This window comes from Phyllostomus hastatus, unplaced genomic scaffold, assembly GCF_019186645.2.
Source record: "Phyllostomus hastatus isolate PE091 unplaced genomic scaffold, TTU_PhHast_1.1 phas_contig_198, whole genome shotgun sequence".
Lineage (NCBI taxonomy): Eukaryota > Metazoa > Chordata > Mammalia > Chiroptera > Phyllostomidae > Phyllostomus > Phyllostomus hastatus.
In genome coordinates this window covers 4,679,991-4,701,347 of record NW_025333715.1, presented here as the reverse complement: position 1 = coordinate 4,701,347, position 21,357 = coordinate 4,679,991, and the positions used below count along the sequence as shown (strand labels likewise).

The window sequence follows — 21,357 nt, the reverse complement described above, 5'->3', positions numbered from 1 at the left end:
GCGGGTCCTGACGAGCCATAGGGCCCTCTCGTCTCTGATCTCCTTTGCCCTCCGCAGCACCCCTCCGCACGTGCTGGGGGGTGATTCCATCCGACAGACAGGCAGCAGAAACTTGGTTAACAGATCTTGCCGCAAAATAATAAATAAAAATACGCACTTCCCAGGCACGACTACAGCTTAATAATGCGCATGATCTCCCTGAGCCGTCACTGTGACCCAGGGAGGGGAGCGCCACTGTCCGCCTGTTCCGTGCGTGCGGAAACCGGGGCTGCGAGAGGTGAGGGGACTCACCTCGGGGCCCACGGCTACTTGTGGGCGGTGGGGCCGGGCCCAGACTCGGCACGCCGACTCCCGGCCGGGCTGGCCCAGTCGGATCCCTCGGCCACCTCCGGCCGCGCTGGGAGGGCTGACCCTGTGCCACCGTCGAACGAGGGGGACACGCTCACTGCCAGCCCCTCCCGGCGAGGAGGGGTGTTGATGAGGGAGCGCTGTGCCCCAGGAAGGGTGACTAGAGGAGAGACGAGTCGCCGTCTCCCTTGAGCAAGCCCCTTCCGTTCTCGGAGCCACCGCCAGCCTGTGCCGGGTGGGAAGGCCTCGCCCGCGCTTGCACGCAGCGGCGGAGAAAGCGGCTCACAGCTGGCGCGCCCTTTGGGCCCAGCGCTGCCTCACGGGGCTGGCGCCAGCTCACGGAAGAATCGTCTGCCCCGATGAGAAGCCAGATGGATAGGTGCACTCCGCACGTCCCCCTCGTGAGGTGGGGGCTGTCGTCGGGAGCACCCTTCGGTGGTCAGGCTTGTCCCAGGCCTGGCACAGACACGTCCTTGTCTGACAGTTTATCTAGATGGTTATCACCACAGTCCTGGGGCCTGGAGGGTGTGGGTGTTCTCCTCGCCGTGCCAACACACGAGGAAACGGAGGTGCAGGGAGGCACTTCGAGCCCGCGTCAGTCAGCCCGGAGCCGGCAGAGCCGTCCACGGGCCCAGGCCAGCTGCCTCCCGAGTGTCTGGCTCTCCCGGGCCCCCGGAGGGGCACCTGGGCACGGCCCAGCGGCCCATTGTCCACAGGAGGCAGTTCTGCAGATCCCTTTGGGGCTCTACGTTCTCTGCTGAAGGCTTTTAAAGCTCAAGACCTTGGGTTCTTTTCCAGATCATTCTGGAAAACTATGCCTACCCTGGGGTTCTTCTGATTGGCACTGATTCCCATACCCCCAATGGCGGTGGCCTGGGGGGCATCTGCATTGGAGTTGGGGGTGCTGATGCAGTGGACGTCATGGCCGGGATCCCCTGGGAGCTGAAGTGCCCCAAGGTAAGGGGTAGGGAAGGGCTCGCTCCCGGGTGGCTGCGGAGGGGTGGTCCGTGGGGATGAATGGGAGATGTGGAAGCCGGAAGGGACGCGTGGCTAGGCCAGCCTCGCGCCTCTGAGAGGGAGGCAGGGAGAAACAAGCAGAAATGGGGGTCCAGCAGGTGGGTTCCTGGTGGGCACGTGGCACATGGGGCCTGTGACTGCTGTCTTGCCCACCTGTCAGGTGATTGGCGTGAAGCTGACGGGCTCGCTCTCCGGTTGGACCTCGCCCAAAGATGTGATCCTGAAGGTGGCGGGCATTCTCACGGTGAAAGGCGGCACGGGCGCTATCGTGGAGTACCACGGGCCTGGGGTGGACTCTATCTCCTGCACTGGTGAGGAAGGCGCCACGCGGCGTGGCCCTCGGCCTGCGTGGGGCCTGGCGGGGCCCGTGGTTGAGCTGTAGAAGCGGTGACTGGCCTTCCCTTGAGAACCCGTCCGGTTTGAGGACTTGGGGCAGATACTTAGAGGCAGAGGGAAGACGGGTAGTCCGGGTCCCCATTAAGCAGGAGGGGATGGAGGCCCCTCACGGAGGGCGGGCTACCCTGCTGAGCAGGACAGGCGGTCCAGAAGTGGAGCTCAGCTTGTAGGGGCCGAAGCCTGTGTCCTCTTCACTCCGCGCAGCGGCTACTCTGAGCGCCAGAACACTGCCTCTGGCCCCTGTGGCCTCCCTGCCCTGGCCCTCCCTGGCTTGCACCTGGGCCACAGTGGGAGGAGCCTGCCCACTGCCACGAGGTGGCCGTGGGAGTGAGGGAAGCAGTGGTGCCCACTCCCTGGTGTGAAGATGGTGAGCACATCTAGCAAGTGCGCGGGGCCCACCCCAGCGCTCAGCCAGCCCCGCGGGCTCTGTTCCTCTGCAGGCATGGCGACAATCTGCAACATGGGCGCAGAAATCGGGGCCACGACTTCAGTGTTTCCTTACAACCACAGGATGAAGAAATACCTGAGCAAGACAGGCCGCACAGGTGAGGGGCAGCAGGGCAGGGCTCGGGAGGGAACAAAGCCATCAGCTGCACCTTTCCCTTCTGGGCAGGTGGGCCTGTCTCTGGACTGGCCTCGGGGGCTCTGAAAAGCTCCTAAAAGGGCATGAAAGTTACGTGTGTGTCGCCGTTTAGCAGTGAGGTGTCTTCAGTTCTCACCAGCTTCTCGCAGGGACTGGCTTCAAAGTTTGAGATATCCCTGCCTCGGGTCCGAAGTTCTCACCTGAGAGGGTGGCTGTCGAGCCGTCTTGGCCTGGTCCCTGGTGCCCCCTACAGGGAGCCATGGGACTGACGTGGGTCTGCTTCCGTTTATAATTCCTGCCCTGTCACGGGGGGGCACATTTGGAACCAGAACCACTGTCCCAGCCCCCCTCACAACTTCCCTGAGGTTCTAGCTTGGCTTCCCTGGAGCCCGGAACGGGAAATGGGGTTGTGGGAGGGGTCAGCTGAGCCTCCGAGGGGAGGGGAGCGAGGGGACGGATGGAGCCCGAGGCCAGGCAGCTGCGGGGAGAGTGTCAGTTCGCTCCCAGGATCTGGGCACCAGTCCTTCCCGGAAGGCCCTTCCTCCTTTCCACCGCCTGGTAACGTCTCCTTCAGAACTCAGCATTTCTCACCTCCTCCAGGGAGCCTTCCCTGACTGCACTCAGTCGGTGCTTCTCCTGTGTGTCCCTGTGCATCTGTCATCCCACATTGTCACTTCTGGCTCACCTGTCGCTCCTTCCCCAGGCTGTAGCCCCTCAAGGGCAGGGACGGTGCCCTGGGCTGTTTGCCTTGTCTGTTTGCCATCGGTGCCCGGGGCCTGGTGTCCGGCAGGCGCTGGGTCTCTGCGGCTCCGGTGGACAGGCGGTCGGGGGGATGGATAAGGTCTGGTAACCAGTTTCTGTCTCACGTGCTTCAGCCTCCCTTCCTTGTTGATTCCAGACATTGCCAACCTAGCTGAGGAATTCAAGGAGCACCTGGTGCCTGACCCGGGGTGCCATTATGACCAACTGATTGAAATTAACCTCACCGAGGTGAGGAAGGGCATTGGGTCCGAGGGGTTTCTGAGGGTGGGGAGTTTGGGCCCCATTTGGGGTGCCCTGGGGCGGTCAGGGAGGGCTCTGGCCTGCGCGCCAGCAGGGCTCTTCGGGCCCGGGGTTCCCCAGCGCCCCTGCCAACTACTGCCGGAGTCGGGCCGCAGCAGGACTGTGTGGCCAAGGGGAGAGTGGAGGGGACTGTGGCTGGTGACTCAGAATCTGGGCCAGTTTGCCCTACCTCAGCTTGAGCAAAAGCCAAGATTACGTCCTGGAGTTTGCTTCACTGTCAGAGTTCAGAGGTCAAGGCCGGAGATCCCCAGGCCTGAGCGGGGTGTGGCACCCTGAGACCTGCAGACCAGGCCAGAGGGCGGGCAGGCTGCAGGAACGGAAGCAGCAAAGGGGAGTGGTCAAGGGTTTCGGCCCCGAAGCCCGTCTGCAGGAGTTCAAATCCTGGCTCTGCCACTTACGCCTGTGACCCCCGGACAAGTCGGTCAACCTCTGCAGACCTCACTCCGTCACGTGTAAGATCTAAGGCGGTCGGGCATTGAATGAGCTCATTCATGCCATACCAGTTGCTAACATGTGCTGAGTGCTTTCTGAGTGCCAGGCACCTTGCTAAGTGCCCCGAGTTTGTTGATGAGTATTATGGCATGTAAAGCGTCTGGCCTGAAGTCCATCTGCCGTACGATTCCCAAAGCACCATAGTGTGGGAGGTAATGGACTCGGGAGGCTGCCAGCCTTGATTCATTCCATGCCTCTGCCCTCTCCTAGTTCTGTGACCCTGAGCAGGGCACCACTGACGACTGGAGATAAACAGGAACGTGGCAGGGCCGGAAGGATCCCAGGGGCTGTGCCTGGGGGGAATTTTGAACCTAAGAGCAGTAGTTGGCTTCCCGGGCCCTCCTAGGGGCTTGGTGAGCAGGAGCCAGACCACCTCTGAAGAGGAGAGGCCGTCTGCACCCTGAGGTCTGCCCTCCCCCCCCTCTTCCTGCTTCTCATGACTTCCTCTCTCCAGCTGAAGCCGCACATCAATGGGCCTTTCACCCCTGACCTGGCGCACCCTGTGGCAGAGGTGGGCGCCGTGGCGGAGAAGGAAGGCTGGCCCGTGGACATCAGAGTGGGTGAGCACCGTGCTGACCGCGCCGCCGGGTTCACGGGCCTCGGGGCCCGCGGGTCTGCCCGGGGCTGTGGGCAGCCACCTGTGCTCCCCGAGGGGCGCTTCCTGGGGGTGCCAGGCACCTCCTGACATGGTTTGCTTTTTCTTGATGGCTTTTTAGAGAAACTTCTTTATCCGGGTGTAAAAGAAGTACGGTCACTGTAAAGCACCCCTGATCTCAGCCCGACCAGAAAGCAGCTCTAGGGGCTCTTCGAGAGGCACGCCGGTCCCACGCCCCCGCGCACACTGAGGCGTGTCTCTGTCTCACAGACATTCCGTCGTGCTGCCCGGGGTGCCTGGGCTCCCTTCACGGACACAGGCGCACTGGTGTGCCGGCACCGCTAGTGCCTGCCGTTGTCCTGGCGCAGTGTGGCCGGGCAGAGCACGGGCCTGGAGCCAGGTGGCCCGGGTCTGAATCTGCCTCTGCCACTTCACCGCTGGGTGACCGTGAGCAAGTCACTGCACCTCCTGGCTCCCCGTCTGTAAAATGGGGGCGACGATCGTGCTTCCCCATCGACGTTCTCGGGGGGAATGACGCTTTACTGTGTGAAAAGAGCTTCCGCAGCGCAGGGCACAAGGCACGCTGTAACGTGTTGCCCGTGTTAGTCGAAGCGCACACCGTGTTTGGTGGTTTAACAGTCAGGACATAAACAGCTGAATTGATACGAAGGTCCACCTCGAGATCTGTAGATAGCACGATGCCATCCAGTCTTTACTGACTTCCTTAGTAACTGACAGACTTTTTTAAAAGAACCCCCCAGCCCCCCAGATTATAAACCAACTTTAAAAAGCCAGAGGATTCTAGAAAGTCTAAAAGAGGAAAATCAGTCTTGGCTGGTGTGGCTCAGTAGATTGAGTGCTGGCCTGTGAACCAGAGGGTTGCTGGTTTGATTCCTAGTTGGGGCACATGCTTGGGTTGCAGGCCAGGTCCCCAGTAGGGGGTGCGCAAGAGGCAACCACGCACTGATGATTCTCCCCCTCTCTTTCTCCCTCCCTTCCCCTCTAAAAATTAAGAAGAAAATCAGTGTCTCCTGTAAGCCCTCACCCAGCGGTGGTCCGTCCATGTTTCAGTGAGCCCACTAATGTGCCCGCACACGCAATGGTTCTGTTCGTGTAAGAGTAATGGCGTGTTTGATGGCCACCCTGCCCTCCCTTAATGGCTGGGTCACGAGTAGCCTATTCTTCACTGTTGGACAGTTAGGTTGCTTCTGACCTGTCTCTGTTAAGAACAGCCCCTGGCCCAGCACGGAGGGTGAACACCTGACCAGGTCTGGACGGTCTGAGGTCAGGTGGAGACCTCTGGTCGCTGTCTCCTCCTGACTCCTGGCCCTCTCCCCGCACAACGCGCCAGGTCTGATCGGCAGCTGCACCAACTCCAGCTATGAGGACATGGGGCGTTCAGCAGCTGTGGCCAAGCAGGCGCTGGCTCATGGACTCAAGTGCAAGTCCCAGTTCACCATCACACCAGGCTCTGAGCAGATCCGCGCCACCATTGAGCGGGACGGCTACGTGAGTGCCCGCGTGCCCCCGCCCCTGGTTCCCGCCTGCTGAGTAGCGTGGCTTCAGGACCGGGCGCGTCAGAACCTTGTCGGCCAGGGCGCGGGCAGGGCCCGGCAGTTCCCTGAGCCCTCTCTCCCCTGCAGGCACAGGTGCTGAGGGAGGTCGGCGGCATCGTCCTGGCCAATGCCTGTGGCCCCTGCATTGGCCAGTGGGACAGGTGAGAGGCACGTCTTTGGGAGGGCGGTCCCTTGAGTGCGGAGCCCCGGCTGCTGGAGGGAAACGTGTCTGGGGCGGACGGAAGAGGCTCGGGCTTCAGGCAGGATCGGAGAGCCGGGCTGGAAGAGGAGCCGAGAGCCCTGCAGCGGGGCCGGGCGGCCACCGGCCGAAGCCCTGGCCGGTGGGAGGAGGGCGAGGAGGCCTCACCCTAACGGGCACGGCAGGGGCTCTCACAGCCATTGGAAGGGGCGGGGGCCCAGGCCGGCACAGTCAGGCCGTGGTCTCGGGGGACCTGTGATCCGTAGGGTTCCTTCCCGTTCTCTGTGGGAGTCCCCCAGTGGAGGCCCCTCTTGGGGTCTTTCTGATACCCCTTCTCTAGAGAGGCAGGCAGAATGGGCCGGGTGACAAGGCCAGACAACCCTAACTCTGTCCTCTGACCTGGCAGAAAGGACATCAAGAAGGGGGAGAAGAACACGATTGTCACCTCCTACAACAGGAACTTCACGGGTCGGAACGACGCGAACCCAGAGACCCACGCCTTCGTCACATCCCCGGAGGTGAGACGCCCCAGCGCCCTGGCGCCGCCTCCGGGCCACGCGGAGTCCTTGTCCTGACGAACGTGGAGTGAGCCCAGCGCTCCAGGCACTTACTGGGGGCTCAGCTTTAAGATTTTACTTGTTAATTTTAGAGAGAAGGGAAGGAAGGAGCGAGAGAGACATCAATGTGTGGTTGCCTCTCATGCACCCCCAAACCGGGGACGTGGCCCGCAACCCAGGCCTGTGCCCTGACTGGGCCTTGAACCAGCAGCCCTTTGGTTCGCAGGCCAGTGCTCAGTCCACTGAGCCACACCAGCCAGGGCCTGACTTGATTTCTTAAATGAGTGCTTCAGAAACACTTGTTTGCCAAAAATGAGTGACACGGTGGCCTTTCACGTTCCCAGTGTGCTGCCCATATGGGGACACTCTCATCCCAGCAGTGTTTCTTGCCAGGGCCTCTCCCAGCCCAGGGCGGCACCCCTGTACGAGAGGACAGTGTACCCAGCCGCGCTGGCCCTGCCCTGTGGGGCGCCGAGGCCCAGTTGCCCTTGGTTCCCGAGTCCTCTGCAGACCGGCTCCAGCTTCTGCGGAGAACTTGGAAATTTCCTGGGCTTCACTCTCAGTTTTAATCTAGGCTTTGGCTGGGGTTGGGGGACAGCAGTGATGTTCGGTGCTGACCAACAAACTGGCCACCCCCATTTCAGATCGTCACAGCCCTGGCCATCGCCGGCACCCTCAAGTTTAACCCCGAGACTGACTTCCTGACCGGCAAGGACGGCAAGAAGTTCAAGCTGGAGGCCCCGGACGCGGACGAGCTCCCCCGCGCGGTGAGCCGCTCTGCGCCCCCGCTCTCGCGCTGCAGCTCTGCCTCGGCCCGGGTGCCTCAGGCCGCTGCCGGTGCCACGGGGCCCAGACACGTGCTTCCCAGCATCCAGGCGTCTTGGCCCTGCCCGCCTCGGGCAGGCACGGGTGACACCTTTCACGAGAGCTACATCTGCTTCGGGCACAGGGGCTCATCTTCTGTGCGGGAGGGGACTGACGTCTCTGTCCCTGTCGTCTCCCTGCAGGAGTTCGACCCCGGGCAGGACACCTACCAGCACCCCCCCAAGGACAGCAGTGGGCAGCGAGTGGATGTGAGCCCCACCAGCCAGCGCCTGCAGCTTCTTGAGCCTTTCGACAAATGGAATGGGAAAGACCTGGAGGACCTGCAGATCCTCATCAAGGTCAGCAGCGTGGGGGCGAGGGAGCGCAGCCCCTGCCTGCCAGGCCCCCCCCCCGCCCGGATCTCCAGGAGGGGCCGGCCTCGGGACCACACACCCTCCTCTGGGCACGGGAAGGAGCGGGACATGGTTAAGGTGGGGGCGGAGGGAGGGGTTAGCTGCAGAGGGGCCGGGGCGTCTGCAGCCCAGAGTCCCCTTCTCTGCAGCCCCACGCCGGCTGCTGTCTGGGGCTCCCAGCCATCCGGCTGTGACTGGTCAGTGCCACCTCCAGGGGGTGTGGACAGTGAACGCACCACAAGAAGAACAGGAAAGGCACGTGCGATCCAGCACAGCAGGTCTCCACCCCTCGGGCTTGACCAAATGGGCCCCGGAAGCCATCGATTGCCGTCCCCACAGCCGGGCATCAGTGGTGTGGCCTGTGTCTGGGCGCCGAGCTGACACAGCCTTTGTGACGAGGCCGAACATGCGGGCCGTGAATGTCTGCCGTTGACCAAGGGGGGTCCGAGCAGTGGCACCGCCCGTACTCAGCCCACGCGGTAGATGAAACGGGTCAATGGCCTGCCAGGACCCAGAGCCACCCCCTCGCTCCGCTCTCCGAGTCCGGCATGAGGGCTGTGACTGGCCTTCCGGGCTGGGTGTCTCCTGCTAGGGGCCGAGGCCCGGAGGCTGTGCGAGCAGAGGCATCCGTCCGCCCTGTCTCGCCGCTGCCCCCTCAAGTGTCCTGCCTGGAGCTCTCGCTCACATGGCCTTCGAGAGGGGTGTGCTGGCCTTGCTGGGCCCCTCCGGCCACAGGTGACAGTGCCAGGACTGTAGACTCTGTGTCTCGCACCTGCTCATCTCGTCGCCCCCTGGGTCCTGGCCACTGGCCTGCGGCCCACCTCTGGAGGGCTTCTCCCCTTGGCCACCAGTCAGGGGCCGCGCCCCGACCTCTGTCCTCTGTACCCACCCATCCAAGGTCAAAGGGAAGTGCACCACTGACCACATCTCAGCTGCTGGCCCCTGGCTCAAGTTCCGTGGCCACCTGGACAACATCTCCAACAACCTGCTCATCGGTGCCATCAACATCGAAAACGGCAAAGCCAACTCCGTGCGCAATGCCATCACCCAGGAGTTCGGTCCTGTCCCAGACACTGCCCGCTACTACAAGGTGGGTCGGACTCAACAGGGACGGGGTGGGGTCCTCTGGCACCTCCTGGTGGCCGGGTGGGGCAGAGCGGGCGGCCCAGGGAAGGGGTGCTCGCCATCCGGGAGCCCGCACCCGCTGCTCCGGGCTCTGCGCCCGCCCTGGGGCCCTCGCACCCTCCCTTGCCCACGACAGACGGGGCCCGTGCCTCATGACCTCTCTGCGCTCAGGGCCTAGTGTGGACCTGGTTCACCTGTCCTTGGGGAGGTGACAAAGGGACTGCGTAGCCCCTTGTCCTGTGGACCTCAGGAAGCCCAGGGGCACAGGCCCTCCTCCCTCACACCTCTCCACTCCCACGCCCGACAGAAACACGGCATCCAGTGGGTGGTGATTGGAGACGAGAACTACGGCGAGGGCTCGAGCCGGGAGCATGCCGCCCTGGAGCCCCGCCACCTGGGGGGCCGGGCCATCATCACCAAGAGCTTCGCCAGGATCCACGGTGAGCGGGAGCCCCCGCCCCGCCCCATGCGCTCCCCTCATTGGCAGCCCAAGGAAGGTCGCCCCGCTGCCGGTGGCTGAGTCGGGTCGGGGCCACGCGCCTGGTCTCCAGGCCTCGCCCGCAGCTTCCGGCCTCTGGCGAGCACCGATCTGACCTTCCTTCCAAACTTGTGCACCTCAACAGTGCAGATCTAGGGCTCACGGTCAAAGGGGTTTTTCTGCTGGTGAATGTCTGTCAGGAAGGCTTCAGAGACACGAGCACCCCCGCCTGCTGGTGTGGGGCCCCAGCCCCAGGTCTGTGGGGGGGTGGGGGTAGGACGAGGGTGTGTCCAGAGCCCCGACCGAGCCTAGGAGAGGAAGCCCCCCAGCGGGTGAGGTTCTGCACGGAGGGGCGGCGGGGCCCTGCCCGCCACCGCCTGAGTGTGCCCCTGCCTTGCAGAAACCAACCTGAAGAAGCAAGGCCTGCTGCCCCTCACCTTCGCCGACCCCGCCGACTACAACAAGATCCACCCCGTGGACAAGCTGACCATCCAAGGCCTGAAGGACTTTGCCCCTGGCAAGGTCAGGGGGCCGGGGAGGGAGAGCGGGCTGGCCATGCCGTCTCCCCAGGGGCCCTCCTGGGAGGGGGGGGTACAGGGGGCAGCCACCTTGCTCCCCCTTCTGCACCTGGCCCCCCCTGCACTCTTCCCACGAGCCTTTGTTTCAGCTGCAAGGGCCCTTAAAACTCCCCGGGCAGCCCCCAGAAAGGGAGGGAGGTGCCTTCCCAGTGGTGAGGGTGGAGCCAGCCCAGCAGGACGCACGTGGCCTCAGGAGTTAGGCTATTCCGGTCTTGCCGCTGCCACCTGGGCCCAGACCCAGCTCAGAACTTCCTTCACCTGCCGGCCCCCGAGGCCCCAGAGCGGCGCCCTGCCTCCTGGCCCTCCAGCAGAACCCGGGGCCGTGTCCCAAAGGGCCGCTCCACCCACACCTGCTTCCTGTCCCGCAGCCCCTGAAATGCATCATCAAGCACCCCAACGGGACCCAGGAGACCATCCTCCTGAACCACACCTTCAACGAGACCCAGATCGAGTGGTTCCGCGCCGGCAGCGCGCTCAACAGAATGAAGGAGCTGCAGCAGCAGTGAGGGCCCGCCGGGCCGCCCTGCTCCTCGGACTCAGCTCTGGTGGCACGGGCACGCCTCCGCGTGTCATCAGGACCGCGCCCAGTCCCGTCTGGCCGCGGCCTCCTGCACGAGGACGGCGTGGCCAGGCCTCCCGCCCTCCGCTCCCTCAGCCCGCGGAGTGACCGTGGTTGCAGGGTGGCTAATCTGCCTTCCTCTTCTCAGCTGGTTCAGACTGGTTCAGATCGTGAACCAACTCTATTTATTTTTGATGACAAGACTTCCACCTAGAGTTTTTCTCCTGTCTGATCATTTCACTGGTGGCTGGAGGATTTTAAAGAACGTTTTGGTCTTGCAAGAAAAATAAGAATCCACATTCAGTGACGGCTCCCGTGTGTGAGTGGTGGCGGCATCGTCAACTCCGGGGTTTGCGGGGGTCTTGTCACAGGGACTGGTGGAGGCCCTCGATAACCACGGCGCAGCTGCACCCCACGCTGCCGTGGGGACGTGAGCTGGCAGGCTCCCGCCTCTCGGCCCCTCTCCCTGCCCTGCCCCACGTCCATCGCAGGGCAGCCTCCCCTCCCTCCGCCCCAGGGGGCCCTGGGCCCAGGTGGAACGCCCCAGGGGAACTCCTCCCTCCCCGTGCAGCTAAAACCAGGCCCCGGTGCTGCTCTGCCAGAACTCCTGTACCGCCGCCCCCCTTCCCCCGGGCAGCCGGTCCGCCAGACTCCAGTGGGGCAGCCCAGACCCTCCACCCAGGCCACCCTGTCCAAGGTCACAGCTGGCCCACGGTGCACACTGCTCCCTGGCACTGCCCACACCCCCATGCTCCCGTGCCCAGTGTGGGCCAAAAAGGCCAGAACAGGGCCCCTTCACCAGGACGAGACTTAACCACAAACCCGTGTCCTGGCCCCGGCAGAACTGGGGCAGGGCGAGAGGAGCCCGGCAGAGCCGTTCTGGTGAGTGGACGCCGGGTGCTTGCACCCATGTCAGGCTCTGGGGGCCCGTGGCAGACCCACGGGGTGTTCCCGATGTGGCTGTGGTCTGAGGGGGACAGCTGTCCCCAGGCTTCCTGCTCTACTGACGGGGGGACATAGCTGGTCACTTGCCCTTAGCGGGGGCCAGCAGAGCCCACAGCGTCCGCCGCCCACAAGCTGGCGGGAAGGAAGGTGCCTGTTCTTTACCCTCAGGCTCTTCCGTGGCCCCGGCAGCCACCCAGGGCCAGCCTTCTGCTCCCTGTGTCACCCCAGGGAGCCACCAGGCTCAACAGCCCAAAGCCTGGCCGGAGGCGGCCTGGATCTCGCAGCCCCCACGTTCTGCTGTGGCGGGGGAGCCATCTCCACAAGTGACGTGAAGAGAGGAAGGGCATGCTGCCCCCGCTGTGGCACCTCAACGACAGGTCCTGACGACAGCCAGGGAGACCGGTGGCTCTTCAACGGGGGTTGCCATTGTTTATTAAATGTCTTTGCTGTCACCGAGAGCAGGCCTTCCGGGAAGAGGACTCCGGCCTGGGCGGCAGGGGAGGGGACGGGCTGGCAGGGCACTCGCGGCCCCGCCCCGCAGGTCCTCGCTGCACTCTCAGTTCCTCGGCGTCTGTGCGCTGCCGCGGGGTTCGGGCCCCTCCCGAGGGCTGGGGTCTGCGGACGCAGGCCGGTCCGCAGCTGGGCCCAGGGCTAGCTGCTAGTCCACCAGGAGAGGAGGCCCAGGCCCGGCTCACTGATGGATCCCTGCCGGAGGGGGCGGCGGGGGGGAGAACAGGTGCATGTCACCCACCTTCAGGGCTGTGCCACCTGCGACGGGGGGCGGAGGGGCCCTTTGTTCGGGCACCAGGCGGGCCCAGCGCTGGCAAGGGGCGCGTGTGGGCGCACAGCCAGACCCCCTCTCCCGCCCCAGCTTCTCCTGAGGCCTCTAAGGGGAGTGCTAGTTTCCTGAGGACACGGCCCTGGCCTCAAGGCCTGGGGGTCAGGTCCCCTCTCTTGTCCCCAGGCCTGTCCAAACCCGGGCACTGCAGGCCCGCCATGAGCATGCCCTCCCGAGCCCCCCGTGGTCTTCCTGCCAGAAAGGCCCTGCTGCTGCCAAATACGCAGAGAGGGGATGCCCTGGGCCACCTGGACCCCTGGCAGAGTCAGCTGCCCCCAAAGGAATAACCCAGGGCCCACACGGCACCGGGAGCCCTACGAGGAGGCCCCTGAACCCCCACTTTTGCCATGTGTGTCTGCCTGAGTTCACGAAAATAAGAGGCAAATCAAACCCAAGTCAGATCTGGCTGGGCAGCAGCCCTGAGGCTCACCCCTCCGCAGCCTCATGCGTCCTCTCGGGGCTTTGACTCCTGACCACTTGATCACCTCACCTGGAGGCGTCCTGCCCCAGCCCCCCGAGACCACGGCTGCCCAGGGTGCAGCGACTGCCCAAGACCACACAGGGACGCGCACCCTGCCCTGCTGGGAGAGGGTTCCAGCGCCGGGACCCAGGTCGCCGCACCGGGAAGCGGCTCCCCCACCACTCCGCCGCGGGACTCTGCCGCCCCACGGCCCCCGGGGTCTAGCAGCACCTCGGGACGTCTCACCACAAGCATGTACGGGGCCTCCTTCTTGGGCAGCTCCTCGCTGGCAGAGGCGGCCTCGGCGGAGCTGGGCCCCGTGGGGGACGTGTCCACAAAGCTCTCGTCCACCACGCGGAAGCGGATCTCCTCCCCGATGTCCATGTACAGGTCGTGCGCGCCTTCCTCCGTCTCGTACTCCCACACCCACATCTGCTCCGCCTCGTCGCTGCGTGGGCCCAGGTCAAGGCAACTCTCAAGCCGTGGGGGAGCTCCTGAGGGTTGGGGCCTCCTCCCCCAGCACCCAGCCCCCCCCCCTTTGGCTGGGAGTCCCAGGGAAAGCAGGCCCACGAGCCAGGGCAAGGCGGGGCCGGGGGCAGGTCCCCCAGAAAGGAGCGAGAGCTGCTGGGGGCCGGCATCCAGCTGGGGAACACGGCCCCCGCCCAGCACCCCCCCAGGCCATAAAAGCCGGACGGAGGCTCAAGAGCGGCGTTCAAGATGGGAATGACCACGGCCTGCTGCTGCCCGGGGTCCCCTCGCTGCCCGGTCTGAATCCGCCTGTGGGTCCTCTCAGAGGCCAAATACAGCATCAGCTCCGCCACCTGCCAGCTATGACCTGGGGTCAGGCCCGACCTCAGGTCTGGGCCTGAGGGTCCCCGCGAATAAAACAGGGACTGTGTGGCAAGGTGCCCCTTGCAAGGGCGTGGTGAGGAGGAAAACGCGGAAAGGGCTTCCGGTCGGCCCTCCCCTGTTAGCGAACGCTGGCCTGCTTCCGTGCCCGGTGTGGCTCCACACCCCTCGCCACCCACGCCTCCTGACACTGACCGGGCAGCGCAAGGACTTCCCTCGCGTTCAAGGGGCTGGCGGTGGGACGGAAGGTCACGTGCCTGAGGGCCCACAGCTGGCGAGAGGACCGACAGGGCTGGGCCAGGGTTTCTGACAAATTCTAGACTCACGGAGGCCTTGGCCTTGGCCCTGCGCAGGCCCAGCCAGGGCCGTGTGCCTGGCGGAAGGGCAGGGTAGCCCCTGGTCGCCCTGCAGAGCCCTCACTGAGGAGCCACGCTGCCCTCTAGTGGCAGCCCCGGGTCCTGCGGTGGGCACAGTGTGTACAGTCCCCACAGAACCGGGTCCCTCCCAAGGAGCAGCCTCAGTGAGGATGTGCAAAAACAGACAACCCCAGTGCAGCAAGCGAGCGGCTGGGGCAGGGACAATGGGGAAGACCAGCAGAGGGCGCCAACCCCACCCAGGACCCTCACAGCCAACCCCTCAGATGCTTGATGCTACTTCCACGTGCAGCCCAGCAGGGAGGGGAGAGGAGGGGAGGGGAGGGGAGGGGAGCCAGTCAGGGCACAGCTCCCCAGGGAAGTCACCTTGGGACGACTCCTGCAGGGACCACCGAAGCAAAGGGGGCAGGGGCGAACAGCTCCCTGCCTGCAGCGCACACCCTACACACTGCCAGGCCCCGCAGCCCAGACAGGGGACCGGCACGTGGGCACCCCGGGCAGCGTGGGGAGCCCAGGCAGGGTGGGCACAGAGGCCAGCAGCGTCAGACCACAGGAGGACCCAGGGCCGCCCCCGGGGGGTGAGGACCAGCCTCCAGAGCGCCCAGAGCCCCCCTGCGCCCCATGCTGACCTCGGGAGGATACAACTTGGCGGGCTGCTGCAGCGACTCTGGGGGGATGAGAATGTCATCGAAGAACCCTAGAGAGACTGAAGAGAGTGACAGCGTGGGACCGGGGCTCACGGTGGACGGTGCCACATTGAGGGTCTGGATACTCGAGAGGAAAGCCCCTTGGCACGTGCTGCCCGGGGGGCAGACGTCACCAGAGAAACCTGGGCCCCGCCCCGCCCTCGGAGTCCCACACGGGCCTCTGCCTCTGCCACCCCCACACCCCGAGCGGCCATCCCAAACCTCAGGTGGACACCGCACACAGCATGGACCGGTGTGTGCCGAGGCCCGAGTCGTCACCCTGAGCAGCTCCAGGGCCCACCCTGACGCTCGGCCTCGTGGGGAAGCCTCGCAGCCCACCGAGGTCCTCACTGTGACAGGAACACGAGAGGGGCTGCGCGTTCTCGCCGACCAGCTCTTCTGACACCGTGGCGACGTTCTGCTTCTGCACCTGACTGCTCCCCCGACCCCGTGGCCGAGCACAGGAGCTGAAGGGAGGCCGGCTGGCCTGGGCTCAGCCCTAGCCACTGGTCCCACCGTGCTCCCGGGTCCCGTCTGGGGAGCAGGGGCCGCCATTACCGTGCACTCCCTCGGGGCTGCAGCCTTTGATCTTCCCAATCAGAATCTCGTCCAGGAACGGGTGGAACACCACGTAGCGAAAATGGACTGCAAACGAAGGAAGCGAGCGCATCCGTGATGAGCAAGCACGTGAGGAACAGGTGCTTCCACCAGGGCGGCGCTCGCTCGCCAGCACACCGACCCAGAGGGGCCGCGGCTGCTCCAGGAGCCCGGCCGGCGCTCCCCGTGGAGCCCCCTCTGTGGGCCCAGACACAGCAGCGGGGCCAGAGGGAACTTCACACTGCCGTTCCCTGCCAGGCCCCAGCTTGGCCCTCGTGGGAGGCCAGCAGCAACGCCCTGGAACGGGGGGGGGGGGGGGCTGGCTCCCGCATCCATCAGGGGAGTCGCACCTGAGTTCGTATTCTGGGCCATCAACGGCCCCCACGTCGCTCCCAGTCCTCCTCCAGGCTCCCTCCTTTAAATTCTACAGAGGGCGGCAGGGCCTGGCAAAGGCCCCCACTGGCCAGTGCAGTTTGCCCCAAGCACAGCTCTGACCTGGAATGCAATGCTGAAACTGCCCTGACATTAAGGGGGACAGAGCCGATCACCTAGCGAAAATGCTTCTGTGGCCTTGGTGTGGCTCAGTGGTTTGAGCGCTGGCCTGCGAACCAAAGGGTTGCTGGTTTGATTCCCAGGCAGGGCACCACCTGTCTGGGTTTCGGGCCAGGTCAGGCCCCGTGGAGGGGGCACAGGAGAGACAACCACACACTGATGTTTCTCCCCCTGTCTCCTTCCCTTCCTCCCCTCTAAAAGAAAAATCAATAACAATATTTTTTTTAAAAATGCTTCTGTGGGTTCTCTGGCCTTGCCCTAGATGGCCCCCATTTGCTGGGCTTCATGGAAACTATCAGGTGAGGTCTCTGCCCACGTCACAGACTCTGACCCCAGGGTCTGGCAGCATCATCACCTTGTCCCTCCTGCCCCTTGCTTAAAGCGCTGAGCGTGGGCAGGGAGGCCCACCACTGGCAGGAGTACTGCCAGGGCTGGAGAGTGACTATCCCGGTCTGACCGTGTCAGCGGTCACGCCACCGCGGCACAGAGAGACTGGGTCACCTGCTCACGGTCACACTGCGAGCTGCTCGGCCCTGTCCTGCCACGGGGAGACGCCGGGACCGCCAGACAGGGCCATGGGGCCGACTCTGCCCTCCTCAGGCAGGCTCACTCCCCTCACAGGCTCTTGCCACCGGCACCCTCAGCCGCCTGGTCTGCCAAGGGGCAGCGGGCCCACGTGGCCCCCAGCACCCTGCCGGGCTGCCTCCTCGTGACTCCACCGGGCAGGGAGCCGAGAGGAGAGGAGAGCCGTCTCAGCCATCACGAAGACGGCAGGGCCTTGTCTGGCCACAAGGAGAGCAAGCAGACAAGGAGGGCAGCCAAGGGTCACCACCCACAGGACGGGAAGTTCCCGTCCACCACATGACACGACACCAGCTCAGTGTAAGGCACCCCCGCAGAGCCTCTACCGAGTCTCCAAGGCTGCGCCAGGCGGGCTTCGGCCCTGGATTCCGGGGAGGGGCAGGACAGTGGGGCGCGGTGCCCGGGGCGCACCTGTCCGGAGCACCCACAGCGCACCCAGAAGCACAGGGCGAGCCCGGGACAGCGCTCCGCCTCCGGGCACGCAAGTGCTGGCGAGCGCTGCCACGTGGAGGACACCACACTGCGTGACGGACACCACTCACAAAGGCCACTGAGCGTGTGGTCCTGCCTCTGGGAGGGGCCCGGGGCGGGCAGACCCAGGGCAGAAGGAGACGAGTGGCGCCAGGGGCTGAGCGAACCAAGTGAACACGGGGTTTCTCCTGGGGCGATGAGAGTGTCCTGGAATTGGCGGTGATGGTCGCACAGCTCCGTGGATCCACGAAAAGTCACTGGAAGGGTGAACTTTAAAAGTTCACTTTAAAAGGGTGAACCTTACGGTACATGAGCTGAACTGCACCCCAGTTCAAACACAACAGAAGGCCACAGGCCAGCTGGAGGGCCCGCGAGGATGGGGCCGGGCCGGGCCGTGGGATGCGCAGTGGGCTCCACCCCCAGACACTGCGATTCCAATTCCGCGGGCCTGGAGCAGACACAGCAGGTCTCCTGCCCAGACTCCGACGAGCCCTGAACCACCTAAATGGCCCCCTTGCCCCCTGCTTCTGATTCGGCTGGGTCCAGGCAGGAGAGTGAAGAACGGCGCACTCCCTCCGGGAGAGCTCTTCACAAAGGGGATCCTTCCTCTGCATCTCCCTCCCACCCCTAGGGCACACCCCTCGGCAGTGGGACAGCGTGGAGAGGTGGAGCCTACTTCTCCATCCCCGGAAGCTGCCTGCAGCCACGTGACCTGCTTTGGCCAATGGGATAAGAGCAGGGGCTCTCAGCCAACTCCAGCCTACTGAAAGGTGAGACCACATGTAACAGAGATACCAATGTTCCCTGGTAAGGTCAGTGTTTCTCTCCCTCTCTTTTTCCCTCCTTTCCCCTCTCTCTAAGAATAAATAAAGGCCCTGGCTGGCGTAGCTCAGTGGATGGAGTGCGGGCTGCGAACCAAAGCATCGCAGGTTCGATTCCCAGTCAGGGCACATGCCTGAGTTGCAGGCCATGGCCCCCAGCAACAGCACATTGATGTTTCTCTCTTCTCTCTCTCTCTCTCTCTCTCTCTCTCCCTTCCCTCTCTAAAAATAAATAAATAAAATCTTTAAAAAAGATTTATTTAAAAAAAGAATAAATAAATAAAATCTTCACCCACAGATTTGGGGCAAAAAGTTCACTATGCACCCAAGTCCTGTCCTAAGAGCCCTCCATGCATTAACACGGTAATCCTCACAACAGTCCTGTAACAGCAAAACTACTGTTAAATGCATTTTACAGGCGAGGAAACGAAGCTCGGACACACACAGTGAAGAAGTGGCAGAGCTGGGATTTGAACCCAGAGGCCACACTGTGAGCCATTACGTCCTACTGCCCTCGAAATCCCTCACCCCCAACCAGCCTTCCTCGGGAGGGGCGGCTGCGCTCCCCTCCGCTCTCCACACCTCTGACCTCTCCACGTGGCTTAAGCTGCCTCACCCGCTCCCTCCCTCCCTCCGCCCTGCCACTGCCCCACACCGAACAGCCTGAGGGCCAGGCACGGAGCAGGGCTCAGGAGCAGGCAACACCCAGGGGGCATGGACACAGAGCCGCAATCTCAGGGCTGGAGAGGATGTGTCCACCTCCCATTTCTTTCTTTAAAAAAATTTTTACTTATTGATTTGAGAGAGAGGAAGGAGGGAAAGAGAGAGAGAGAGAGAAAGTGATTTGTTGTTCCACTTATTTATCAGTTCACTGGTTGATTCTTGTATGTGCCCTGACTGGGGACTGAACCCGCAACCTTGGCCTCTTGGGATCACGTGCTAACCAGCTGAGCTACCAGGCCAGGGCCCCCTCCCATCTCGTATATGGGGGGAAACTACGGCCCAGAGAGAAGATCCTGCCCTCCGTCACCCAGTCAGTCCCCGGCCAAGTCGGGACCAGGCCCCGGGTCTCCCAGCCCCCGTAACAGGACTCTCACCACTGGAAACTGAGCCTCAGGAGTCCGATGCCCCAGGGGGAGAGGCACCCACCTTTGGTGTGCGACGCGCCGTCCCCGGGAAACACGTAGGAGTCCTCCAGCTTGGTGATGTCGAACAGACAGATGCAGAGTCCCACGCTGTACACGACCTGTGTGCGTCAGTGCGCATACACACGGTGACCCCGGGGCCCAGCCCCAGGCGGTCTCTCTGGAGACCCACCCCCTCAGGGCAGGGGTGATCACCCCACTTCACGGCAGGAAATGAGTTGGGGGCACTGACTAAAACCAGCCAATCTCCCTCTGGCAGGCCCCACCCCACCCATCGCCTCCTGCTGTTCTAAGGATGCAGTCCCACACCTCAGGAAGCCCTACACCCTGGGTGGCCCGGCCCCTGCCACCTTTTCGGCCTGCCAGGCCATCCCAGCCTCCTCCAGGCCATGAAGGTGCAATATTCTCCCCGAAGGCCCCAGGGCCTTTGCACATGCTGTGTCCTCCGCCTGCATGGCCCAGCCCCTCCCACCACAAAAGACTAGTACCCTGGCTAGCTCCTCCAGGCCCTCACAAAGCAGCCTGTCTCCTTCACTGTGGGTGAAGCTCCTTTCTTCCGCAGGCATGTGAACACCTGTCCTTCAAAGCCTCCACCTCAACTTGTCGTCACACTCAACCGTGGGAGCCTCTCGTTCACATCCGCTGTCCCCGCCACACTCTACGGAGAAAGCTTATGTGTCCCTCATTCAATCGGCAGACCATTATGGGACATCTACTCTGTGCCTGGCTTTGCCTAATATGGGCAAGGTCCCTGCCCTCATGGAGAAGGAAAGAAAAAAAACACCCAGCAACCCAGGAAACCAATAAGAAATCAGCGAATGGTAAGTGAAGTGCTGGGAAGGAAAGAGTGACAGGACACAGACTGACGGAGGAGGGAGGGTCACTACAGGAAAGGCGGTGGGAGACCTCTGGCGAGCTGGCACCAGGCACACAGGCATGGCACTCAGAAGGCGCACACGCATTTCTCCTGCAGGAATGAATGGGTAAGCCTCCTGCCCGGCCGTCTTCACAAAGACAATGCCTGGGTGGACAGCAGTGATTGTTTTCTACTTTACAAATGGGAACTGTGGCTCAGAATCGGTAAATGCTCACCTAAGGCTGCAAAGTAATTTGGAAGTGTGGAATCTGGCCCTGCACAGTCACAAGGGCTCTTCTCAAACCCTGTTTCCCTTTGACTCCCTCCAGCATCCTCGTGGGATGAGGGTTACCACGTACAGGTGAGGAAGCCGAGTTCTGAGATAAGCTGCATGGCCAAGCCAGGCCTGCACCATGCGGGTGGGCAGTGCTGGGCCCTCCCGTGCCAAGGCTTTCCCGCGACCCCCTGGGCCCATGCGGTACCTTGTTGGCCAACTTCTTATTCAGCTCCTCGGCAATGGAGTCGTTGAGCTTCCGCTCAAACTGCCACGGGGGTATCCGCACAGTGTCCACCATCTCCACCAAGACGAACATCCTGTCCTGCGCTGGGGGCTCTGGGAACGGGAGGGTCAGTCAGGCACCGGGGACTGGAGCTGTGAGGACCTCCGGGCTCCCCTCGTCCCCTCCCAATAGCTGAGATAATCTTCTGGTCGGCAGTGTGGCTGCGCAGTAGGGCCTGATATGCCCCGTGCGGGACATGTTCCGCTACTGCGAAGGGAGGAAACTGAGGCTCAGCGCGAGAGTCTCTCAGTCCAGCGTGAAATGAGCACGCCCGCGCCGCGCGGACCAGCCCGCCCACCCTACACCACTCACAGCCGCCACGCACCGCGCACCCCCACGCATCCGACAGTCTCACGACTCTAGGCGAGATTCTGAATCCTATCGCTTCCGGAGAATTGACCAATAAGAAGACTGTGCCCGCCCCACTTCGCGAGGCGACGCTGCCTACTGGTTCCTTTGCGGAACGGGTAAGGCGGGGCCTGGATGGGGCGGGGCGGGGCCTGAATGGCCCTCCCCAAGGGCGGAGCTCTCAACCCTCGGACAACGCTTTCTGGTTGCTAGGCGACCTCGCCTCGGACGTGCTGTCCTTGCTGCTTTCAGGCTGCCCTCGGCGCCCGCCTCAGCCAGAGTGATCCCTTCAAAACGCAGACACAGTAGTGCACTTAGACCCTTCAGTATTTCGGACCCGGGAGAACTGACTGGAAAGGGACAGGCAGGACCTTTCTGGGGTGATAGAAATGTCGCAGATGTATACAATTCTCAAAACTCACGGAACTCAACACTTAGGATCTTTGCATTTATAATAGAGTACATCTCAGTTAAAAAGTGGTAGTAAGTTGTGACAAATAAACCACCTCAG

At 63.3% G+C, this 21,357-nt stretch overlaps 2 protein-coding genes across 5 annotated transcripts in view; one reads left to right on the top strand and one right to left on the bottom strand.

Annotated features, from left to right (window-relative positions):
* The window catches only part of ACO2 (aconitase 2), a 41,567-nt gene extending 30,502 nt beyond the window's left edge, over positions 1 to 11,065 (top strand). For all 3 annotated transcript variants that reach the window (XM_045834736.1, XM_045834737.1, XM_045834738.1), the window contains 14 exons: positions 1,147 to 1,305; positions 1,526 to 1,676; positions 2,202 to 2,306; positions 3,243 to 3,334; positions 4,353 to 4,458; positions 5,845 to 6,002; positions 6,137 to 6,210; positions 6,655 to 6,766; positions 7,450 to 7,572; positions 7,813 to 7,968; positions 8,921 to 9,112; positions 9,455 to 9,587; positions 10,026 to 10,147; positions 10,572 to 11,065. In XM_045834736.1, coding sequence (XP_045690692.1) covers positions 1,147 to 1,305; positions 1,526 to 1,676; positions 2,202 to 2,306; positions 3,243 to 3,334; positions 4,353 to 4,458; positions 5,845 to 6,002; positions 6,137 to 6,210; positions 6,655 to 6,766; positions 7,450 to 7,572; positions 7,813 to 7,968; positions 8,921 to 9,112; positions 9,455 to 9,587; positions 10,026 to 10,147; positions 10,572 to 10,709 — 1,821 coding nt within the window. In that variant the 3' untranslated portion in view covers positions 10,710 to 11,065. The remainder of the gene's footprint in view (positions 1 to 1,146; positions 1,306 to 1,525; positions 1,677 to 2,201; positions 2,307 to 3,242; positions 3,335 to 4,352; positions 4,459 to 5,844; positions 6,003 to 6,136; positions 6,211 to 6,654; positions 6,767 to 7,449; positions 7,573 to 7,812; positions 7,969 to 8,920; positions 9,113 to 9,454; positions 9,588 to 10,025; positions 10,148 to 10,571) is intronic.
* A 143-nt stretch (positions 11,066 to 11,208) lies between these two features.
* POLR3H (RNA polymerase III subunit H) lies at positions 11,209 to 20,878 on the bottom strand. 2 transcript variants are annotated; one of them, XM_045834742.1, is made up of 7 exons: positions 20,824 to 20,878; positions 20,421 to 20,551; positions 19,087 to 19,183; positions 15,473 to 15,559; positions 14,871 to 14,934; positions 13,252 to 13,453; positions 11,209 to 12,412 (listed from the first exon to the last, which is right to left on the bottom strand). In XM_045834742.1, exons 2-7 carry the CDS (start codon positions 20,529 to 20,531, stop codon positions 12,359 to 12,361), a joined length of 615 nt encoding a protein of 204 aa, XP_045690698.1. In that variant the 5' UTR covers positions 20,532 to 20,551; positions 20,824 to 20,878; the 3' UTR covers positions 11,209 to 12,358. The 2 variants fall into 2 exon arrangements, with proteins under 2 accessions (XP_045690698.1, XP_045690699.1); XM_045834743.1 differs by having other exon boundaries at positions 20,811 to 20,856.
* Between the last annotated feature and the right edge of the window lie 479 nt (positions 20,879 to 21,357).

Coding starts and splice junctions, on each gene's coding strand:
- POLR3H (XM_045834742.1), bottom strand. CDS start 20,531: ATGTTCGTCTTGGTGGAGATGGTGGACACTGTGCGGATACCCCCGTGG. Junction 19,184..20,420: donor ATAAGAAGTTGGCCAACAAG/GTACCGCATGGG, acceptor TGACGCACACAG/GTCGTGTACAGCGTGGGACT. Junction 15,560..19,086: donor CGGCGCGTCGCACACCAAAG/GTGGGTGCCTCT, acceptor CTTCGTTTGCAG/TCCATTTTCGCTACGTGGTG.